At 58.5% G+C, this 19,022-nt stretch overlaps 3 protein-coding genes across 6 annotated transcripts in view; all 3 read right to left on the bottom strand.

Annotated features, from left to right (window-relative positions):
* LOC309578480 (protocadherin gamma-C5-like) overlaps nucleotides 1-19,022 on the bottom strand; it is a gene marked incomplete at its 5' end in the record, with an annotated part of 214,695 nt that overhangs the window by 67,374 nt on the left and 128,299 nt on the right. The window contains one exon of one of the 4 annotated variants that reach the window (XM_082291162.1): nucleotides 747-3,212. The exons of the other annotated variants lie outside the window; for them this stretch is intronic. Within the exon in view, the coding sequence (XP_082147288.1) occupies nucleotides 747-3,197 (2,451 nt within the window). Of the gene's footprint in view, nucleotides 1-746; nucleotides 3,213-19,022 lie in introns of those variants that run through there. 4 annotated transcript variants of the gene reach the window in all.
* On the bottom strand, nucleotides 4,694-7,210 carry LOC309578647 (protocadherin gamma-B5-like; the record flags this gene model as incomplete). The annotated part of the gene is made up of 1 exon (XM_082291411.1): nucleotides 4,694-7,210. The coding sequence occupies one exon, from the start codon at nucleotides 7,208-7,210 to the stop codon at nucleotides 4,694-4,696; it is 2,517 nt and encodes an 838-aa protein (XP_082147537.1).
* On the bottom strand, nucleotides 10,335-18,668 carry LOC309578646 (uncharacterized protein; the record flags this gene model as incomplete). The annotated part of the gene is given in 8 exon segments (XM_082291410.1): nucleotides 10,335-10,496; nucleotides 10,994-13,492; nucleotides 13,494-13,631; nucleotides 13,637-13,662; nucleotides 13,665-13,836; nucleotides 15,096-15,119; nucleotides 15,123-17,903; nucleotides 18,600-18,668. Coding segments are annotated over 8 exon segments (5,871 nt in total).

Here is a 19,022-nt window from a genome sequence, read left to right as displayed (position 1 = left end):
TGATGATGGATAAAAACACAAGGAACGGACCTCCAGCCAAGATCAGCCTCCCTTCTCCTGCCTCACCCGTCAACTTTTAAGGCTAAGCAGAGGCCCCACGTCTTCCTCATGGCAGCCAAGAAGGAACAGCCCACAGCAAGTCGCTGTAAGGGGCCTTGTCATCTTCTTCAGCATTGGATGAACGCAAAGGAATTTCTGGCACGGACGAATGCAAAGATATTTCCTACTAACCCCCATCATGTATCATAGAGACAAATAAATGCTGAGAAGAGTACAAACGATGAGCAGGAAAGCTACACACACAGCTGTCGAGATGACAATATACAGAATCTCACCTCAATCAAGCACTTCTGAGGCTGGGAAGACACCTGAACCAGCAAAGAACGAAATCTACACTTTGCTAAAAACATAACACATCCGTTCAGAGGAATTAATGCTGAAAGAAACACGGGTATTACACCTGTCAGGGCTCAGAAACCAGTTTGTGCTGAATCACAAAGCCACACAGGAACTTCGAGCCATCATCGGCCTCACTACACCTGCCTCCTCAAGCAACTGGAAGACTGAACACGGACCCCTCCTCCACCAACCCGCAGCAAGAGGCACCAGAACACAGCACGTAAAAGAACGAAGCTCTACTGTCCTTCTCAGCAAACCTGCCTACACAGGACACAGAACAGGGGGAGAAAGAATAGAACAGAAGAAGAGGGAAGAGTCACGGAGGCAGTCTGGATTGAGAAACTCACCGGGAGTGACGGGGGGTCCGCGGGGCGGGAGCCGGCAATATCCTCCTGCCCGAGCAGCGGCGCGGGCTCGTCGGGCGGCGGCCGGGCCGGCAGGGTGTCGCAGCAGCTGCCGCCCGAGAAGCGCAGCTGGCTCTTGCGCGAGTCGGCCGTGAGCGACACCTCGTGCGAGTAGGACTGCAGGAAGGCGCGCACGCCGTCGATGCCCACGAAGTGCGAGACCGGCACGCCGCGCAAGACGCCGCTGTCGGCCGCCAGCAGCTGCTCGCGGCGCCAGCGGCGCAGGCGCAGCGCCAGCAGCAGCAGCAGGAAGGCGACGAACAGGCAGGACACGGCGGCCACGGCCAGCACGAGCCAGCGCGTCAGGCTGCCGGCCGGCTCGCCCGGCGCCGCCGCCTCGGCCGCGCTGCCCAGCTCGGCCAGCAGCTCGGCCACGCTCTCGGCCAGCACCACGCTCAGCGTGGCCGTGGCCGACAGCGCCGGCCGCCCGTGGTCCTTCACCACCACCACCAGGCTCTGGCGCGCCGCGTCGCGGGCCAGCGGCAAGCGCGCCGTGCGCACCTCGCCGCTGTGCAGCCCCACGCGGAACAGCCCCGGCTCCGTCGCCTTGGCCAGCTCGTACGACAGCCACGCGTTCTGACCCGCGTCCGCGTCCACCGCCACCACCTTGGCCACCAGCGCGCCGGGCTCCGACGAGCGCGGCGCCAGCTCCACGCCCGACCAGCCCCCCTTGCCCGATGCCCCAGGCGGAGCCGCGGGCGGGTAGAGCACCTGCGGCGCGTTGTCGTTCTCGTCCACGATCAGCAGCCGCACCGACACGTTGCTGCTCAGCGCCGGCGCGCCGCCGTCCTCCGCACGCACCCACAGCTCCAGCTCGCGCACCTCCTCGTAGTCGAAGGAGCGCAGCGCGTACAGCGCGCCCGTCTCCGCCTGCACCGACACGTACGACGACAGCGGCGCGCCCCGCACCCGCCCCTCCCACAGCCGGTACCGCACGCGCGCGTTCTGCCCCCAGTCCGCGTCCGTCGCGCGCACCGTCAGCACCAGCGCGCCCGCCGCGTTGTTCTCCGCCAGCCGCGCGCTGTAGCGCTCCTGCGCGAACACCGGCGCGTTGTCGTTCACGTCCAGCACCCGCAGCGCCAGCACCGCGCTGCTCTGCAGCGCCGGCGACCCGCCGTCGGCCGCCCGCACTGTCACGTTGTACTCTGACACCTGCTCACGGTCCAGCTCTCTCGCTGTCACCACGCGGTAGTAGTTCTCAAAAGACTTCTCCAGCCGGAAGGGGACGTCCCTGTCAAGCGAGCAGCGCACCTCGCCATTCGCCCCCGAGTCCCGATCATGGACGTGTATCAGGGCAACCACTGTCCCCGACGGCGCATCCTCAGAAATCTCACTTAGTGCTGACCGCAACGAAATTTCGGGTGCATTATCGTTTATGTCTGTCACGGCGATCACGACTTTGGCAGTGTCGAAAAGGCCGCCGCCATCTCGTCCCTGTACCTCCAGCTCATACAAGTCTCCTTCCTCGAAGTCCAGGCCCTGTATTAGCGTGATCTCTCCAGTCTCAGAGTCCAAATGGAGCATTTTCGATCCTTTCTCTGTTATTTTCTTTAACGAATATTTCACGTGTCCGTTCAGCCCCTCGTCGGCGTCAGTGGCCGTGACGGTAACGAGGACGGACCCCACGGGCACATCCTCGGGCACACGCACCGTGTACTCCGCCTGGCTGAACACGGGCGCGTTGTCGTTCGCGTCCACCACTGTCACACGGATCCGAGCCGTGCCCGTCCGTGCCGGATCGCCGCCGTCAATCGCCCTCAGCACCAGCTCGTGAAACGCCGCCTCCTCCCGGTCCAGCGCCTTCGCCAGCACCAGCTCGGGACGCTGATCGCCGCCGGGGCCCGCCTGCACGGCCAGCGAGAAGTGCTCGTCGCCACTCAGCTCGTAGCTCTGCAGGGAATTCCTGCCCGAGTCTGGATCATGAGCCTCGGCCAGGGGAAACCGCGACCCCGGGGCTGTCGTCTCGCTCATTCTCTCTTCCAACTCAATTTCCTGGAAGCTCGGGGCATTGTCGTTAATGTCCCTGATTTCCACTTCTACTCGGTAAACCTTCATTTCCCCCTCCACTATCAGCTCACAGCGCAGCACGCATTGCTGCACGCTCTCGCACAGCTGCTCTCTGTCGATCCTCTCCGCCGTCACTAAATGTCCCGTCTTCCCGTGCACAGCGAAATACTGCGTCCTACCTTCAGACACAATGCGGACGCCGCGATCGCTGATCTCCGGCAGCTGCAGCCCCAGGTCCTTGGCCACGTCGCCCACGAACGAGCCCTTGGGCATCTCCTCGGGCACCGAGTAGCGCAGCTGCCCCCACGCCGCCTCCCACGCTGCCAGCAGGACGGCCCAGAGCAGAGCTCGCTGCCGCCGGCCCCAGCGCCTCCCCGCCGCGCACATCTCCGCCGCGGCACCGCACCGCCGCCGTCTTTTCCCCGCCTCCGACTACCGGTCCGTCTCCCTGTTTAACTCAGATCCCGGCTCAGAGCTCCCGGCTGCTGCCGCCGGTCCTTCCGTCTGGTTGTAGCACTGCTCCGCACCGCGGGGACGCTCGCAGACCGCCCGCCGCCGAGCCTGACAGGGAACAACCGAGCGAGCGGGTCCGCAGCGGGCGGGGCTGCAGCGCTCCGAGCTTCCTCTCGCTCCTCTCGGTCAACAGCGGCGCCCGCAGCCTCCTGCCGGCACTGCAGGCACCGAGCGCTGCCGAGCGCAGCCCATCCCGCCTTGCCCACGGGCAACTTCCGCGGTCGGCAAAGTCCTTACGGTGATGCAGTGTCCAGTCCAGCTGGACTAAAGCTGTCATTTCTGCAGCCGCCTTCCAGCAAAGCATGAGGTCGCACACAGCTGAACTTTCTTTAGGGAAGCACTCGTATGTTCCCTCTGAAGTACAGTAGACAACCGCCATTAACAAATGGTTTATTACTCAGCATCCACCCAAGCCCCAGTACTTCGCTTCGGGAAAGATGCATCAGGAAGGAGAAATATTCACTCCGTTTTCCTGAGCCCATCATGTAAAATTAGTATATCTTATTTTATGGAGTAAGGATATGCTTGACACTTAAGCAATTCCTAACATTTCAGATAACCCAAGCTTTGTAGACGAAATTTTACCACTGAACCTGAACGTACGTTATGCCCCCAAAAAAAGACCTAAAAACACGTGAATAATTTTGGACAGCACAACTGAAGGGAAAACCCTCCCCTACACGTCTGACAAATAATGAGGCAGGCAGTGACACGGACTTATTCCAGGCTTATTTAATTTGTTCACTGAAACCTGCAATTCACACAGCTACTTCCCTCAAAAGAAAGGGGGCACACGGGAAAGGGGAGAAGAATTCATTATGAAGGAATTATCTGTCACTTCTTTATTCAGTGACCCACATGTATGTTTCATTTTGCACTGCAACACCAAAAGAGCAGTAAATAAACGCAGTTTTTTCTAGAGCTGTTACCCCGGCGCGAATCGAGAAAGTGAAGTCAGGAAACAAGAATCTGAAACTTCGAGCATCTCGTCCTACACACCGAAAATCTGCCTTCATCGGTAGAAACCGTCACCATTTCAGACTAATTTAGAAGACAAAGCTCTTCAGCTAAACCTCAACCTGTCATGAGGAAAAAGCTGCCATCTAAATCTACCTGCTCTGAGTGGAAAATGAAGGACAGGAAAATGTAACTCAGAGCATCACCACTCCTCTAAGATTTTATGCACCAGAAGCTGAAAGAAAAGAGGCATTCCACGGAGCCTACAGGTGTGACACCTCCTGAGAACAGAAGTGTCCGTTCGCACTGCCGTCTGTTAAGATACACGGGACAGGATTCTTTCAGGGCTTCGTTGAAACACAGACCTGTACAAGCCGTCCCAAAAGGGAGCAGAAATCCAGGGACAGAGTGCCTCACGCGCTTAGTAAAGGCTCAGGAAAAAAAAGTAGGCGAGCATTACAGACCTGCGGTGCGTCGGGATCGGCGGGCGGCTCTTCCGCCACGACGCAGCCGTTCGGGCTCGGCTTCTCGCAGGAATCCCCGCCCAGAAGCTCCTCCGCAGACAGGATGGGCACCGGCGGCGGCGGCCAAGCGGCCTCGGGCACGGCGCGCGCCGGCGCCGCCACGCACAGGTTGTAGGAGTAGGGCAAGGTGCCCTCGCAGAAGTCGGCCGGGAAGGCGGCGCCGGCCACCGAGAAGCGCTGCGCGCCCAGGCAGCGCAGCACGGCGGGCGGCCCGGCCCGCCGCAGCCGCGCCAGCACGGCCAGCGCCACGCTCAGCACCAAAAGCGCCGACAGCAGCGCCAGCGCCAGCACCAGGTAGAACTGCAGCTCGCCCGCCGCCGCCTCGGCGCCCGCCGCCCGCTCGCTCAGCTCCGGCAGCGCCTCCTGCAAGCTCTCGGCCAGCACCACGTGCAGCGTGGCCGTGGCCGACAGCGCCGGCTGCCCGTGGTCCTTCACCACGGCCACCACACGCTGCTTGGCCGCGTCCCTCTCGGACACGGCCCGCGCCGTGCGCACCTCGCCGCTGTGCAGCCCCACGCGGAACAGCGCCGGCTCCGACGCCTGCACCAGCTCGTACGACAGCCACGCGTTGCGCCCCGCGTCCGCGTCCACCGCCACCACCTTGGCCACCAGGTAGCCGGCCTCGGCCGAGCGCGGCACCACCTCGAACGGCGCCGCCGCCGCCGGGGCCACGCCTCCCGCCGCCGCGCCACCCGCCCCCGCCGCCGGCCACAGCACCCGCGGCGCGTTGTCGTTGCGGTCCAGCACGAACACGCGCACCGTGGCCGTGGAGCTGCGCGCCGGCGAGCCGCCGTCCTGCGCCCGCACCGCCACCGCCAACTCGCGGCACTGCTCGTAGTCCAAGGAGCGCTGCGCGTACAGCGCGCCGCTCCGCGCCTCCACCGACACCAGCGCCGCCGCGCCCGCGCTGCCGCCCGCCAGCCAGTAGCTCACGCGCCCGTTGGCGCCCGCGTCCGCGTCCCGCGCCTGCACGCGCACCACCAGCGCGCCCGCCGCGTTGTTCTCCGCCACGTACGCGCTGTACGCCGCCTCCTCGAACACCGGCGCGTTGTCGTTCACGTCCGACACCTCCAGCACCAGCTCCCTGCTGCTCCACAGCGCCGGCCTGCCCCGGTCCCGGGCCACCACCGTCACGCGGTGCTCGGACTCCTCCTCGCGGTCCAGCGCGCTCGCTGTCACCACCTTGTACGAGCCTCCCGAAGACGCCACGATGGACAGCGGAGCCTCGCCCGACAGCTCGCACGACACCTGACCGTTCTCACCGGAGTCCAGGTCATTCACGTTCAGCAGGGCCACCACGGTGCCGACCGGCGCGTCCTCGGGCACGGGGTTTGAGAGGGACAGAATGGTGATCTCAGGGGCATTGTCGTTCTCGTCCGTGATGTCTATTTGCACCTCGCAGTGATCAGTCAGCCCACCCCCATCTGTCGCCTTTAGGCCAAAAACATATTTATTTTTCTCCTCGAAATCGAGAGGACCCGCTGTCCTGACCTCACCGCTCTCGCTGTCGATAGCAAACAATGAGTGAACGTCTTCCGGGATGTTGCCGAAGGAGTAGGAGACCTTCCCGTTGGAGCCCACATCCGCATCTGTCGCCCGCACCCGCAGCACCAGCGACCCCACCGGGAGATTCTCCGCCACTTGCGCCTCATATAGGCTTTTGCTAAACACGGGCGGGTTGTCATTTGCATCCGTCACGTTAATGCGAACCTGGACAGTCCCGGACCTCGCCGGTTCCCCACCATCCACTGCTGTCAGCACCAGATCAATGGAACTCTGCTTCTCTCGGTCCAATGCTCTCTCTAGGACTAATTCCGGCTGCTTCTTGCCACCCGGCTTTTCTTTCATTGACAATGAGAAGGAAGGGTTGCTGGTGAGCTGGTAAGTCAGCAACGAGTTGCTGCCCACGTCAGCGTCTCGGGCCATCTCTAGCGGAAAACGAACGCCGGGAAGCGTCCATTCACCGATCTCAAGCTCCAGAGCAGCACTGCTGAAAGCCGGGGAGTTGTCGTTCACGTCTTCGATGGACACTTCAACGTGGAAAATGTTCAGAGGGTTCTGCACCAGCGCCTCGAAGCTGACAGAGCAGGACGCCGACTCGCCGCACATCTCCTCCCGGTCCAGCCTCTCATTCACGTACAGGTTCCCGTTTTCCTCATTCACCGTGAAGTATTTCAGCTGCTTTCTGCCGGCAGACGCCACCTGCAGCTTGCGCGCCGGCAGCTCGTCCGCGCTGAGCCCCAGGTCCCGCGCCAGCGGCCCCACGAGCGAGCCTCTGCCCAGCTCCTCGGCCATGGAGTAGCGGACCCGCTCCGCCGCCGCCCGGCACCACAGGCACAGCAGCACCGCGGCCACCAGCGCTCGCCCACAGCCCGCAGCGCGCCTCTGCCGCCGCCTCACCGCCATTCTCTCTCGCCAGCGCTCGCCGCGCTCCTGCCTCCTGCCGCCGCCCTGCCTCCCTTCCAGCCGCTCTCGCCACACAGCGCAGGGGCCGCCGCAGCGCAGCGAGCCCGCTCTGCCCGCCTCGGACGCCGCTGCTCCCCGCCCAGCGCCGTCTCTCGCCGCCGCCGCCGCCGCTGCTGCCCGTGCCGCTGCCGCTCTGGCCGGCGCCGGGCGAGCGAGCAGCCTGCGGGGGCAGGACGCGGCGGCGGCGGCGGCTCCAGCACCGCTCGTTGGCGGCCAACAGCGGCACCCGGAGGCGCCGCGACGCCACTGCAGCCGCCGGATGGCCGCGCTTAAGGGGGCCCGGCTTTGCGCGGGGCTCGGCGGCTGCGCCAAGTCTGGGGTCTCTCCTCGATTGCAAACAGCGAGCGCAGCAGCGCTTGCTTGGTGTTCATTTAGCTGTCACTATTTAATCTGACACGTAAGTCAAACTAAAGCAAAGGTTTACTGGTGTATGCTAAGATAGGAGAATAAGATTTGCTCTTTTATCAGCCACAAAATTTCCGTCTTTTGCATGTCTGTACCATAAGGGCTGAAATCGGAAATTGCAAAGCCAGTTCGAGATCTCTTAGAACCAAAAAGAGGCCTGAGTTTTAATAGACGTTCACAAATCAATGAGTCCTCCACTGTGCCATGAACAGCACTTCGTGGACTACCTTAGGAGGTGGTTTTGCAGTTTTACTCTAGACGTTTGGCTTGGTGAGCACACATATACCTAGGCAAACCTTCATCTTTACAGCACCAAACATCTTAGGTGTTTATGGGAACTGCACCTGCACTCAGACAATTGTAACAGATGTGATGTTCCGCAAAAGATCAGACAACACACGGTAGCTTTTGACAACTAGCAATGCCTGAGTTAGAAACCTACAGAAATGTACGGGTCAGGTGCAATGGCATTTCATAGCTAAATCTTTTTAACCAGAAGCTGCTCAAATTGCATTGTACTCCATCAGAAGTAAAATTCTGGGGTCCTCTGGCCTTATCACCAACCATATTGACCTGGCAGATTCCCTTCTGATGTTCTCATCATTTGGAAAAACATATCATGGAGGGTATTGCACTACGATCACACCAATAACAGAAGAATATTTGTCTGCAGAACACTCTGAAAAGAAGCAGAATTCTCACATCTCCTGTCTCTCATAACTGCTGTAGCATGAACAAGTGACACTAACACACAACAGAGTGATAAAAAAACATTTGCAGATTATGATCGTCATGACTTTCTCTTAATTGGCAACACGTGTCATGAGAGGATAATGCAGTATTGATGTCTCTGGAAAATCCTATCAGGAAGATACGTGGAAGCAGATTTGTAGGCCTCTTTTAATAACTAGGACAAATTAAACTTTTCCTCATTTTTTAAAGATGTTTCAAATGATACTACAGTGACCTCTTCCACTCACCCTGTCTCTGGACAGACAGAACTCTTCTCCCTGTCCAAATATCACACAAGAGGAAAACTCTGCAGACAGACACCATTAAAAGAAGAGTTGCACACGAGTCTTTTCAGATCCAAGGACGCATGCAGAGGTTATCCTGCACATCCCATTTCTTTGAACAAATGTAAAATGTTGCAAAGGGCATAAGCGATCAGCAGATCAATCAAAGACCCAGTCTTCAAAGTATCAACTCAAAGGCAACATCACCTCTCTTCAGCACGTGAGCTTTTTTGAAGGTACACGACTCTGCCACTTCTAATGCAAAAAGTGCTGTACCTACACCGTGGCCATTTGAATCGAAACCATGTGATGTCAAAAAATAAAACACTTTTATTTAGAGAAGGCCAGCAACAAACCCTGCACATGCCTCATCACCAGTAATCCTCACACACAGCACCCCCAAGCTCCTCCACACACACGTCACAGCTCCCGTGGCTATCATGAATCTTCCAACTTGACAGAGAGACTCTACCAAAAGAGGAAGTGCACAGACAACCTCTCTTTACCATGGATAATATTTGACTTCTTGCCATGTGTACATGGCAAGCAAGAGGATTTTTTCCATTAATATCTATGCAAGTGTTTCCTATGAGAACAAGTGAGGGAAGAAGTTACCACCTGCAGAAAGGAGGAATCATAACTTACTCTTCCAGATGATTAGGCAGACTAAGCACGTATTTCAGGTATTTAGTCGGTAATAAGTACACAATTAGCACCTCCCAAATTTCCAGGTGCAGCATTTGCCATGGGACCATAACTAAGTTATTAGTTAAAAAGAACAGAATAACATACAAAAACACAATTAAGAAAAAAATTAACATGGTGTGATATTGCAGATAGGCACCAAGCAACGAAAGGACCAAATTACATCTCCTGTGTCCTTCCACTGGCATTCACACATAGCTCCCAGGACTCTCCTCCCCGACCCTTCACAACTTCCATTGAGTTTTTTAACCCCATAATTGGCAAATACATGGAATCAAAATGCCAGTTGCCTAGAGAAAATATCTCTAACAGGCACCATGATCAGGCCATGTAGAAAGGAGAGGTGCATTTCTCTACAAGGTTCAAACCCCTGACATTTCAGATGATGTGAACTGTAGCAGGTACACAGAAGGGCATCTCATTAGTGAAAGGTCCACAGGACACTTACACAGGAGTTCACACCAAGGACCATAGCTACTGTGCAATCTACTTGGATGCAGAACCATGATGGTTTCCCTCAAATAACAAATAAGAAAACCTGAAATTTTCCATCATCTTTACATCTTTTAGACATTCCACATTATACCAGACCAAATTTTACACTTACCCTGTTTTTCACCCTGCCCAAACATCACACAAACAGAAAGCTGTCTTTGCAGAAAGACACCTTTGAAAGAAATCTCATGCATGCACAAGTTCTCTTACAGAGAAGAAAGATCAAAACATGGATGAATGCAAAGAGATTTCTCTCCTTATCAGAAATATAGAGTGTTCTCAAGTGCACAACCGATATGTAGCTCTGATAAAAGCCCAGTTGTCAAAGTATCTGCTCAAAGACACAATCATCCTATTACAGCACAGAGCCAAGCTGGAAGAGATGATTCTCAAACCTTGATGTAAAGCGTATATCTGTGTTCAGTAATTGCCATTCACAGGAATCACCGTGCATCAGGAAACCCATCTAGATAATAACCTTCAGGATTTTCTTTCCTCTTAATGGCAAACAGATAGACATTGTCAAGGGCCAGTTGCTGCCTGGACCATTCCTCTTCATGGGACTCAAAGATGACAGCATAGACAAATGCAAAGGAATTTCCTTGCTAAAGTGCATTATCATAGAGAAACATAAAGGCTGAGAAAAAAACGAAAGAAGAAAAGTGAAGTTAAAACACCTAAGAACCTCAAGCAAGTAAACTCGTGCTTCTGGGAAGAAACTGATCCTACCAATAACTTAACGTTCATTTCCTAATAACTTATTAACTTAATCCATCCATTCAGAAGAAACTAACAGGAGAACCAATATCACGTCAGGAAAAACAATGACAAACGACCTGGCACCTGATAAAAAGAGAAAGAACTAGGCGAAAAACTTCCATCCAGGAGCAGCCTCCCTTCACCTACTGCACCCAGAAGTTTAAGGCTCTGCACGCAGCCCACGTCCACCTCCCCACGGCAAGAAGCCTCAGAACACAGCGCATCCCTAAGCAAAAGTTCACCTATTTTAGAAAACCTACTAATACAAGCAACAGAATATGATGGAAAAAGGGCAGAAAGGCATCAGGGGAAAGCATCAAGGAGACAATCGTGCCAAACTCACCGAGGGAGGGGCGGGATCCGAGGGGAAGGTGCCGACAATATCCTCCTGCCCGAGCAGCGGCGCGGGCTCGTCGGGCGGCGGCCGGGCCGGCAGGGTGTCGCAGCAGCTGCCGCCCGAGAAGCGCAGCTGGCTCTTGCGCGAGTCGGCCGTGAGCGACACCTCGTGCGAGTAGGACTGCAGGAAGGCGCGCACGCCGTCGATGCCCACGAAGTGCGAGACCGGCACGCCGCGCAAGACGCCGCTGTCGGCCGCCAGCAGCTGCTCGCGGCGCCAGCGGCGCAGGCGCAGCGCCAGCAGCAGCAGCAGGAAGGCGACGAACAGGCAGGACACGGCGGCCACGGCCAGCACGAGCCAGCGCGTCAGGCTGCCGGCCGGCTCGCCCGGCGCCGCCGCCTCGGCCGCGCTGCCCAGCTCGGCCAGCAGCTCGGCCACGCTCTCGGCCAGCACCACGCTCAGCGTGGCCGTGGCCGACAGCGCCGGCCGCCCGTGGTCCTTCACCACCACCACCAGGCTCTGGCGCGCCGCGTCGCGGGCCAGCGGCAAGCGCGCCGTGCGCACCTCGCCGCTGTGCAGCCCCACGCGGAACAGCCCCGGCTCCGTCGCCTTGGCCAGCTCGTACGACAGCCACGCGTTCTGACCCGCGTCCGCGTCCACCGCCACCACCTTGGCCACCAGCGCGCCGGGCTCCGACGAGCGCGGCGCCAGCTCCACGCCCGACCAGCCCCCCTTGCCCGATGCCCCAGGCGGAGCCGCGGGCGGGTAGAGCACCTGCGGCGCGTTGTCGTTCTCGTCCACGATCAGCAGCCGCACCGACACGTTGCTGCTCAGCGCCGGCGCGCCGCCGTCCTCCGCACGCACCCACAGCTCCAGCTCGCGCACCTCCTCGTAGTCGAAGGAGCGCAGCGCGTACAGCGCGCCCGTCTCCGCCTGCACCGACACGTACGACGACAGCGGCGCGCCCCGCACCCGCCCCTCCCACAGCCGGTACCGCACGCGCGCGTTCTGCCCCCAGTCCGCGTCCGTCGCGCGCACCGTCAGCACCAGCGCGCCCGCCGCGTTGTTCTCCGCCAGCCGCGCGCTGTAGCGCTCCTGCGCGAACACCGGCGCGTTGTCGTTCACGTCCAGCACCCGCAGCGCCAGCACCGCGCTGCTCTGCAGCGCCGGCGACCCGCCGTCGGCCGCCCGCACCGTCACGTTGTACTCCGACACCTGCTCCCGGTCCAGCTCTCTCGCTGTCACCACGCTGTAGTAGCTGCCGTGGGAGCTCTGCAGACGGAACGGGACGTCCCCGTCGAGCGAGCAGCGAACCTTTCCATTCTCCCCAGAGTCCCGATCATGGACGTGCAGCAGGGCGACTACCGTCCCCGACGGCGCATCCTCAGAAATCTCACTCAGTGACGACGATACTGTCAGTTCAGGGGCATTGTCGTTGACGTCTGTCACGGAGATCCTGACTTTGGCCACATCAAATAGCTCTCCGCCGTCCTGTGCTTGCACCTCCAGTTCAAGTGAGGAAATTTTCTCGAAGTCTAAAGACTCCTTAAGAGTTATTTCTCCTGTCTTTGATTCAAGGTCAAAAAGTTCGGATGCCCTTTCTGAAATTCTAGGGAAACTATATTCCACGTGTCCGTACAGCCCCTCATCAGCGTCTGTGGCCGTGACAGTGACGAGGGTGGAGCCCACGGGCAGGTCCTCAGGCACACGCACCGTGTACTCCGCCTGGCTGAACACGGGCGCGTTGTCGTTTGCGTCCAGCACTGTCACTCTGATCCGAGCCGTGCCCGTCCGTGCCGGATCGCCGCCGTCAATCGCCCTCAGCACCAGCTCGTGAAACGCCGCCTCCTCCCGGTCCAGCGCCTTCGCCAGCACCAGCTCGGGACGCTGATCGCCGCCGGGACCCGCCTGCACGGCCAGCGAGAAGTGCTCGTCGCCGCTCAGCTCGTAGCTCTGCAGGGAATTCCTGCCCCAGTCCGGGTCGTGAGCGTCTGGCAGGGGAAACCGTGACCCTGGGGCTGTTGCCTCACTCATCCTCCGTTCCAGATCGATTTCCTTGAAGCTCGGCGCATTGTCATTAATGTCCATGATCTCTACTTCAATTTCATGAAACTTCATTTCGTCCCCCACTATCAGCTCACAGCGCAGCACGCATTGCTGCACACTCTCACACAGCTGCTCTCTGTCGATCCTCTCCGCCGTCACTAAATGTCCCGTCTTCCCGTGCACAGCGAAATACTGCGTCCTACCTCTTTCTACAATGCGGACGCCGCGGTCTCGGAGCGCCGGCAGCTGCAGCCCCAGGTCCTTGGCCACGTCGCCCACGAACGAGCCCTTGGGCATCTCCTCGGGCACCGAGTAGCGCAGCTGCCCCCACGCCGCCTCCCACGCTGCCAGCAGGACGGCCCAGAGCAGAGCTCGCTGCCGCCGGCCCCAGCGCCTCCCCGCCGCGCACATCTCCGCCGCGGCACCGCCGATCCAACTCCCGCTCCCACTCAGTGCTCTCAGCTTCTGCACCGAGCCGCAGTCGCTGGTCACTCCGCTCGGCTGCAGAATGGATCAGCACCGCGGGGACGATCGGGGGCTGTAGGACCCGACAGGGAGCGAGCAACCGACCGAGCGAGCCGGTCCGCAGCGGGCGGGGCTGCAGCGCTCCGAGCTTCCTCTCGCTCCTCTCGGTCAACAGCGGCGCCCGCAGCCTCCTGCCGGCACTGCAGGCACCGAGCGCTGCCGAGCAATGCCCGCCCTGCCTTGTTCACAGGCAGCTCGCGGGAATGGGACAGTGGTCTCGGAGACGCGCGTTCCCACCCATCGAGAACCTCCCGCCTCGGCTTTTCTACAGCCGATCGCTTCTTTGATCACCCAGCTCATCACTAGGCACAATTAATACGCCTTCTGAGGTTGCGGTATTCCTACAGCACGGGAAAACTTTTCCTAAAACTGATAAAATATAATGTTCTTCGAATATGGCATGCAAAGTATTACTAATATTATTTCATTAGACCCCGAAGCACAATCTCCTTCCTGCAACTGCACAGCTTTTCAGACCTTCTTCAAGGACTTTTTCCTCAGCCATTCCGCGGTTAAAACAGCGCCATATATGATCTGAAATACTTAGGAATAGTCGAAATGCTCTCTTCCTGCATTCCCCAGTACAGGGACCACCCTAAAATTTTGGACCTTCTTCTACTGAAGCTGCACATCTGAGGTTGCTCTGACCACCCTGACTTCTCCCCATTCTCCAGGCACCACTTCAGACGTGTTCCTTAGAGCTTTACACCCTAGGGGCTGCGCTTACACCTAGTTCTCCTATGTAAAGTAACTCAGAAGCAGAGAGCAATGAGCCATAAAACAGTAGAATCATTAATGCCAGAAAAGACCTCCTACGTGATCAAGTCCATGCATTCTCGCTTGGGGGGTAATTTCAGAACACTAAAAAACCCAAAAGAAAACAAAATACCAAAACATAACTTAAGAAAAGTCGTCAGGTTCTATGATAAGGAAAGAGGAATAAAATAGTAAAAAGATGCTTTGAAATACACAACACAAGGGTTTGGAGTCGTTTTGTGTAGGGTTTATTTGGTTGTTGTTTGTTTCTTTGTTACTCTGTTTTCTTTGTTTAAGGTTTATGGTTGATTTTTTGTTTTTTCTTCGCTCGTTTGTTTTATTTTTGAAATGCTAAATTATCCTGTCCCGGTGGTGTAAACGTTTCTATGGCATCTTTTCCTCAAAAGATGTGAACCATAAGGCAGAAGTAGAAATACTCTATTCAGGGAGCTACACGCAAATTTCCTTTGGTACTACAGTATTTAAACAACATATAGCAACGGCTCTTTTTTCTAATTATCTATCAGGTTTGATTACTCTGCGCTGAAAAACAACAGTCAACAAGGCAAACTAGCATAATTTTCAAAATTCAAAAATACTGAAGGCCAAATCAAATTGCTAGGCTTATTTTCTCACAGGAATTTAATAAAACCTTCAGATGAAGAGAAATAAGACCTTCACCAAAACTGAAGAGGCAGGAAGTGCCATATCGCACGGGCTGCAGCCAAAGTAGACAGGGAAAATAGTTAATGAACGAAATCAAAGAGCCTTCTTCCGCCACCACATAGGAAAGACTCAGAGAAAATCAGCGTGCGAAATTACAGACCTGCGGTGGGTCAGATTCGGCGGGAGGCTCTCCCACGACGGCGCCGCTGCTGCCCGGGCTCGGCTTCTCGCAGGAATCCCCGCCCAGAAGCTCCTCCGCAGACAGGATGGGCACCGGCGGCGGCGGCCAAGCGGCCTCGGGCACGGCGCGCGCCGGCGCCGCCACGCACAGGTTGTAGGAGTAGGGCAAGGTGCCCTCGCAGAAGTCGGCCGGGAAGGCGGCGCCGGCCACCGAGAAGCGCTGCGCGCCCAGGCAGCGCAGCACGGCGGGCGGCCCGGCCCGCCGCAGCCGCGCCAGCACGGCCAGCGCCACGCTCAGCACCAAAAGCGCCGACAGCAGCGCCAGCGCCAGCACCAGGTAGAACTGCAGCTCGCCCGCCGCCGCCTCGGCGCCCGCCGCCCGCTCGCTCAGCTCCGGCAGCGCCTCCTGCAAGCTCTCGGCCAGCACCACGTGCAGCGTGGCCGTGGCCGACAGCGCCGGCTGCCCGTGGTCCTTCACCACGGCCACCACACGCTGCTTGGCCGCGTCCCTCTCGGACACGGCCCGCGCCGTGCGCACCTCGCCGCTGTGCAGCCCCACGCGGAACAGCGCCGGCTCCGACGCCTGCACCAGCTCGTACGACAGCCACGCGTTGCGCCCCGCGTCCGCGTCCACCGCCACCACCTTGGCCACCAGGTAGCCGGCCTCGGCCGAGCGCGGCACCACCTCGAACGGCGCCGCCGCCGCCGGGGCCACGCCTCCCGCCGCCGCGCCACCCGCCCCCGCCGCCGGCCACAGCACCCGCGGCGCGTTGTCGTTGCGGTCCAGCACGAACACGCGCACCGTGGCCGTGGAGCTGCGCGCCGGCGAGCCGCCGTCCTGCGCCCGCACCGCCACCGCCAACTCGCGGCACTGCTCGTAGTCCAAGGAGCGCTGCGCGTACAGCGCGCCGCTCCGCGCCTCCACCGACACCAGCGCCGCCGCGCCCGCGCTGCCGCCCGCCAGCCAGTAGCTCACGCGCCCGTTGGCGCCCGCGTCCGCGTCCCGCGCCTGCACGCGCACCACCAGCGCGCCCGCCGCGTTGTTCTCCGCCACGTACGCGCTGTACGCCGCCTCCTCGAACACCGGCGCGTTGTCGTTCACGTCCGACACCTCCAGCACCAGCTCCCTGCTGCTCCACAGCGCCGGCCTGCCCCGGTCCCGGGCCACCACCGTCACGCGGTGCTCGGACGTCTCCTCGCGGTCCAGCGCGCTCGCCGTCACCACCTTGTACGAGCCGCCCGAAGATGCCACGATCGACAGCGGCGCCTCGCCCGACAGCTCGCAGGACACCTGACCGTTCTCACCGGAGTCTCTGTCCCGCACTTTCAGCAGGGCCACCACAGTGCCGGTCGGTGCATCCTCGGGCACGGGGCTCGAGAGGGACAGAATGGTGATCTCGGGCGCGTTGTCATTTTCGTCCGTGATGTCTATCTGCACTTCGCAGTGATCGGTGAGCCCACCTCCGTCCCTCGCCTCGAGACCGAAGATGTATTTACTCTGCCCCTCGTAATCGAGGGGACCCACTGTCCTGACCTCGCCACTCTCGGCGTCGAATGCAAATAACGCGCGGACGTCTTCCGGGATGTTGCTGAAAGAGTAGGAGACTCGCCCGTTGGTGCCCGCATCCGCATCTGTCGCCTGTACCTGCAGCACCAGCCACCCCGCCGGCAGATTCTCTGCCACTCGCGCCTCGTAGATCCTTTTGCTGAACACGGGAGGATTGTCATTTAAGTCCGTCACGTTTACCCGAACCTGTACAGTCCCAGACCTGGGAGGGTCCCCGCCATCCACTGCCGTCAGCACCAGATCAATGGAACTCTGCTTTTCTCGGTCCAACGCTCTCTCCAGAACTAATTCCGGCTGCTTTTTTCCAGCCGGCATCTCCTTCATGGCTAGAGAGAAGGAAGGGTTGCTGGTGAGCTGGTAAGTCAGCAGCGAGTTGCTTCCCACGTCTGCGTCTCGGGCCATCTCTAGCGGAAAACGAGCACCGGGAAGCGTCCATTCACCGATCTCGAGGTCCAGAACACCCTTGCTGAAAGCCGGGGAGTTGTCATTCACGTCTTCAATGGACACCTCAACGTGGAAAACGTTCAGTGGGTTCTGCACCAGCGCCTCGAAGCTGACAGAGCAGGACGCCGACTCGCCGCACATCTCCTCCCGATCCAGCCTCTCATTCACGTACAGGTTCCCGTTTTCCTCATTCACCGTGAAGTATTGCTTCTCCTCGCTCAGCCGCAGCTTGCGCGCCGGCAGCTCGTCCGCGCTGAGCCCCAGGTCCCGCGCCAGCGGCCCCACGAGCGAGCCTCTGCCCAGCTCCTCGGCCATGGAGTAGCGGACCCGCTCCGCCGCCGCCCGGCACCACAGGCACAGCAGCACCGCGGCCACCAGCGCTCGCCCACAGCCCGCAGCGCGCCTCTGCCGCCGCCTCACCGCCATTCTCTCTCGCCAGCGCTCGCCGCGCTCCTGCCTCCTGCCGCCGCCCTGCTTCCCTTCCAGCCGCTCTCGCCACACAGCGCAGGGGCCGCCGCAGCGCAGCGAGCCCGCTCTGCCCGCCTCGGACGCCGCTGCTCCCCGCCCAGCGCCGTCTCTCGCCGCCGCCGCCGCCGCTGCTGCCCGTGCCGCTGCCGCTCTGGCCGGCGCCGGGCGAGCGAGCAGCCTGCGGGGGCAGGACGCGGCGGCGGCGGCGGCTCCAGCACCGCTCGTTGGCGGCCAACAGCGGCACCCGGAGGCGCCGCGACGCCACTGCAGCCGCCGGATGGCCGCGCTCAAGGGGGCCCGGCTTTGCGCGGGGCTCGGCGGCTGCGCCAAGTCTGGGGTCTCTCCTCGATTGCAAACAGCGAGCGCAGTAGTTCTTGCTTAATTCCACACCAAGCCATTTGCATCTCAGATGCGCTGTCTGCTGCTTTTAGGGCAGCGTTTTGAGTCGCATTGAACAGTAACAAGCAAATATTCATGACAGGGCAGTAAAGAACAAAATTCAGGTGCTCTTAATTAAATCACAGCGCATCTATAGCAGCAATAAATGAATATATAGATAAGACTATAAGAGCTTTTTCGCACTTCGTCACATATTCTAAATTCTTCTTTCACTACCTAGGATGAATTAAACCTAAAGGAATGTAAGCATTCTCTATGCCAAGACAGCCGATTAACGTTTACTCTTTTGTTTCTGATTCATGAAAGTTCTTTCATCGGCATCTCCATTTCTGAGGGCCTCACAGTGGGAAAGTGCAAAGCAATGTTGAGTTCTTCATAGATTCGAACGATATTTTCAGTTGGAAGTGTTCTTTAAAGGTCATTGAATCCACACCTCTGCCATCAGCAGGAACATTTTCTGCTAGACTTGAACAATGGAGGCATATCCATAACTTCTCTGGGCAATATGTTCCATTTTCTCACAACCCACACTGTAAACCTTTCTCCTAATCAAAGCCTCACCTTTTTCACTTTAAAACACTTGTCCACTGTCCTATGACCACCAGCCCTGGTAAAAAGAGCTTTCTCCATCTTTCCTATGAGCTTATTTATAAATTGAAACAGCAAAAATAATTTGAAAAGTATACACAGAGTCATCTTTTCTCTATGCTTGAAGACCTAAACTCCTTTAGTCCTCCTGCATAGCGGAGATGTTTCACCCTCAGATCATTTTCATGATCCTTCTGGGGACTCTACCATGTCCATTTCAGATATTGGCCCAAGATGTGCATGCAGTCTACGGTCTCACAAAAGGAGTTGAGTTGGGGGAAGGACCTCTCTCGACCTGCTGGTCAGAGTACTTGCTGTGCAGTGCAGGATACAATTTGAGCAGCAGGTGCCCATTGCCAGCCCATGTCCCATCTCATCACCCACCAATAACCCAAA

This window comes from Coloeus monedula (assembly GCF_965178545.1).
Source record: "Coloeus monedula genome assembly, chromosome: 15".
Taxonomy (NCBI): Eukaryota; Metazoa; Chordata; class Aves; order Passeriformes; family Corvidae; genus Coloeus; species Coloeus monedula.
Note: the sequence above shows the minus strand (reverse complement) of the source record. Positions and strands in the feature narration are given on the sequence as shown.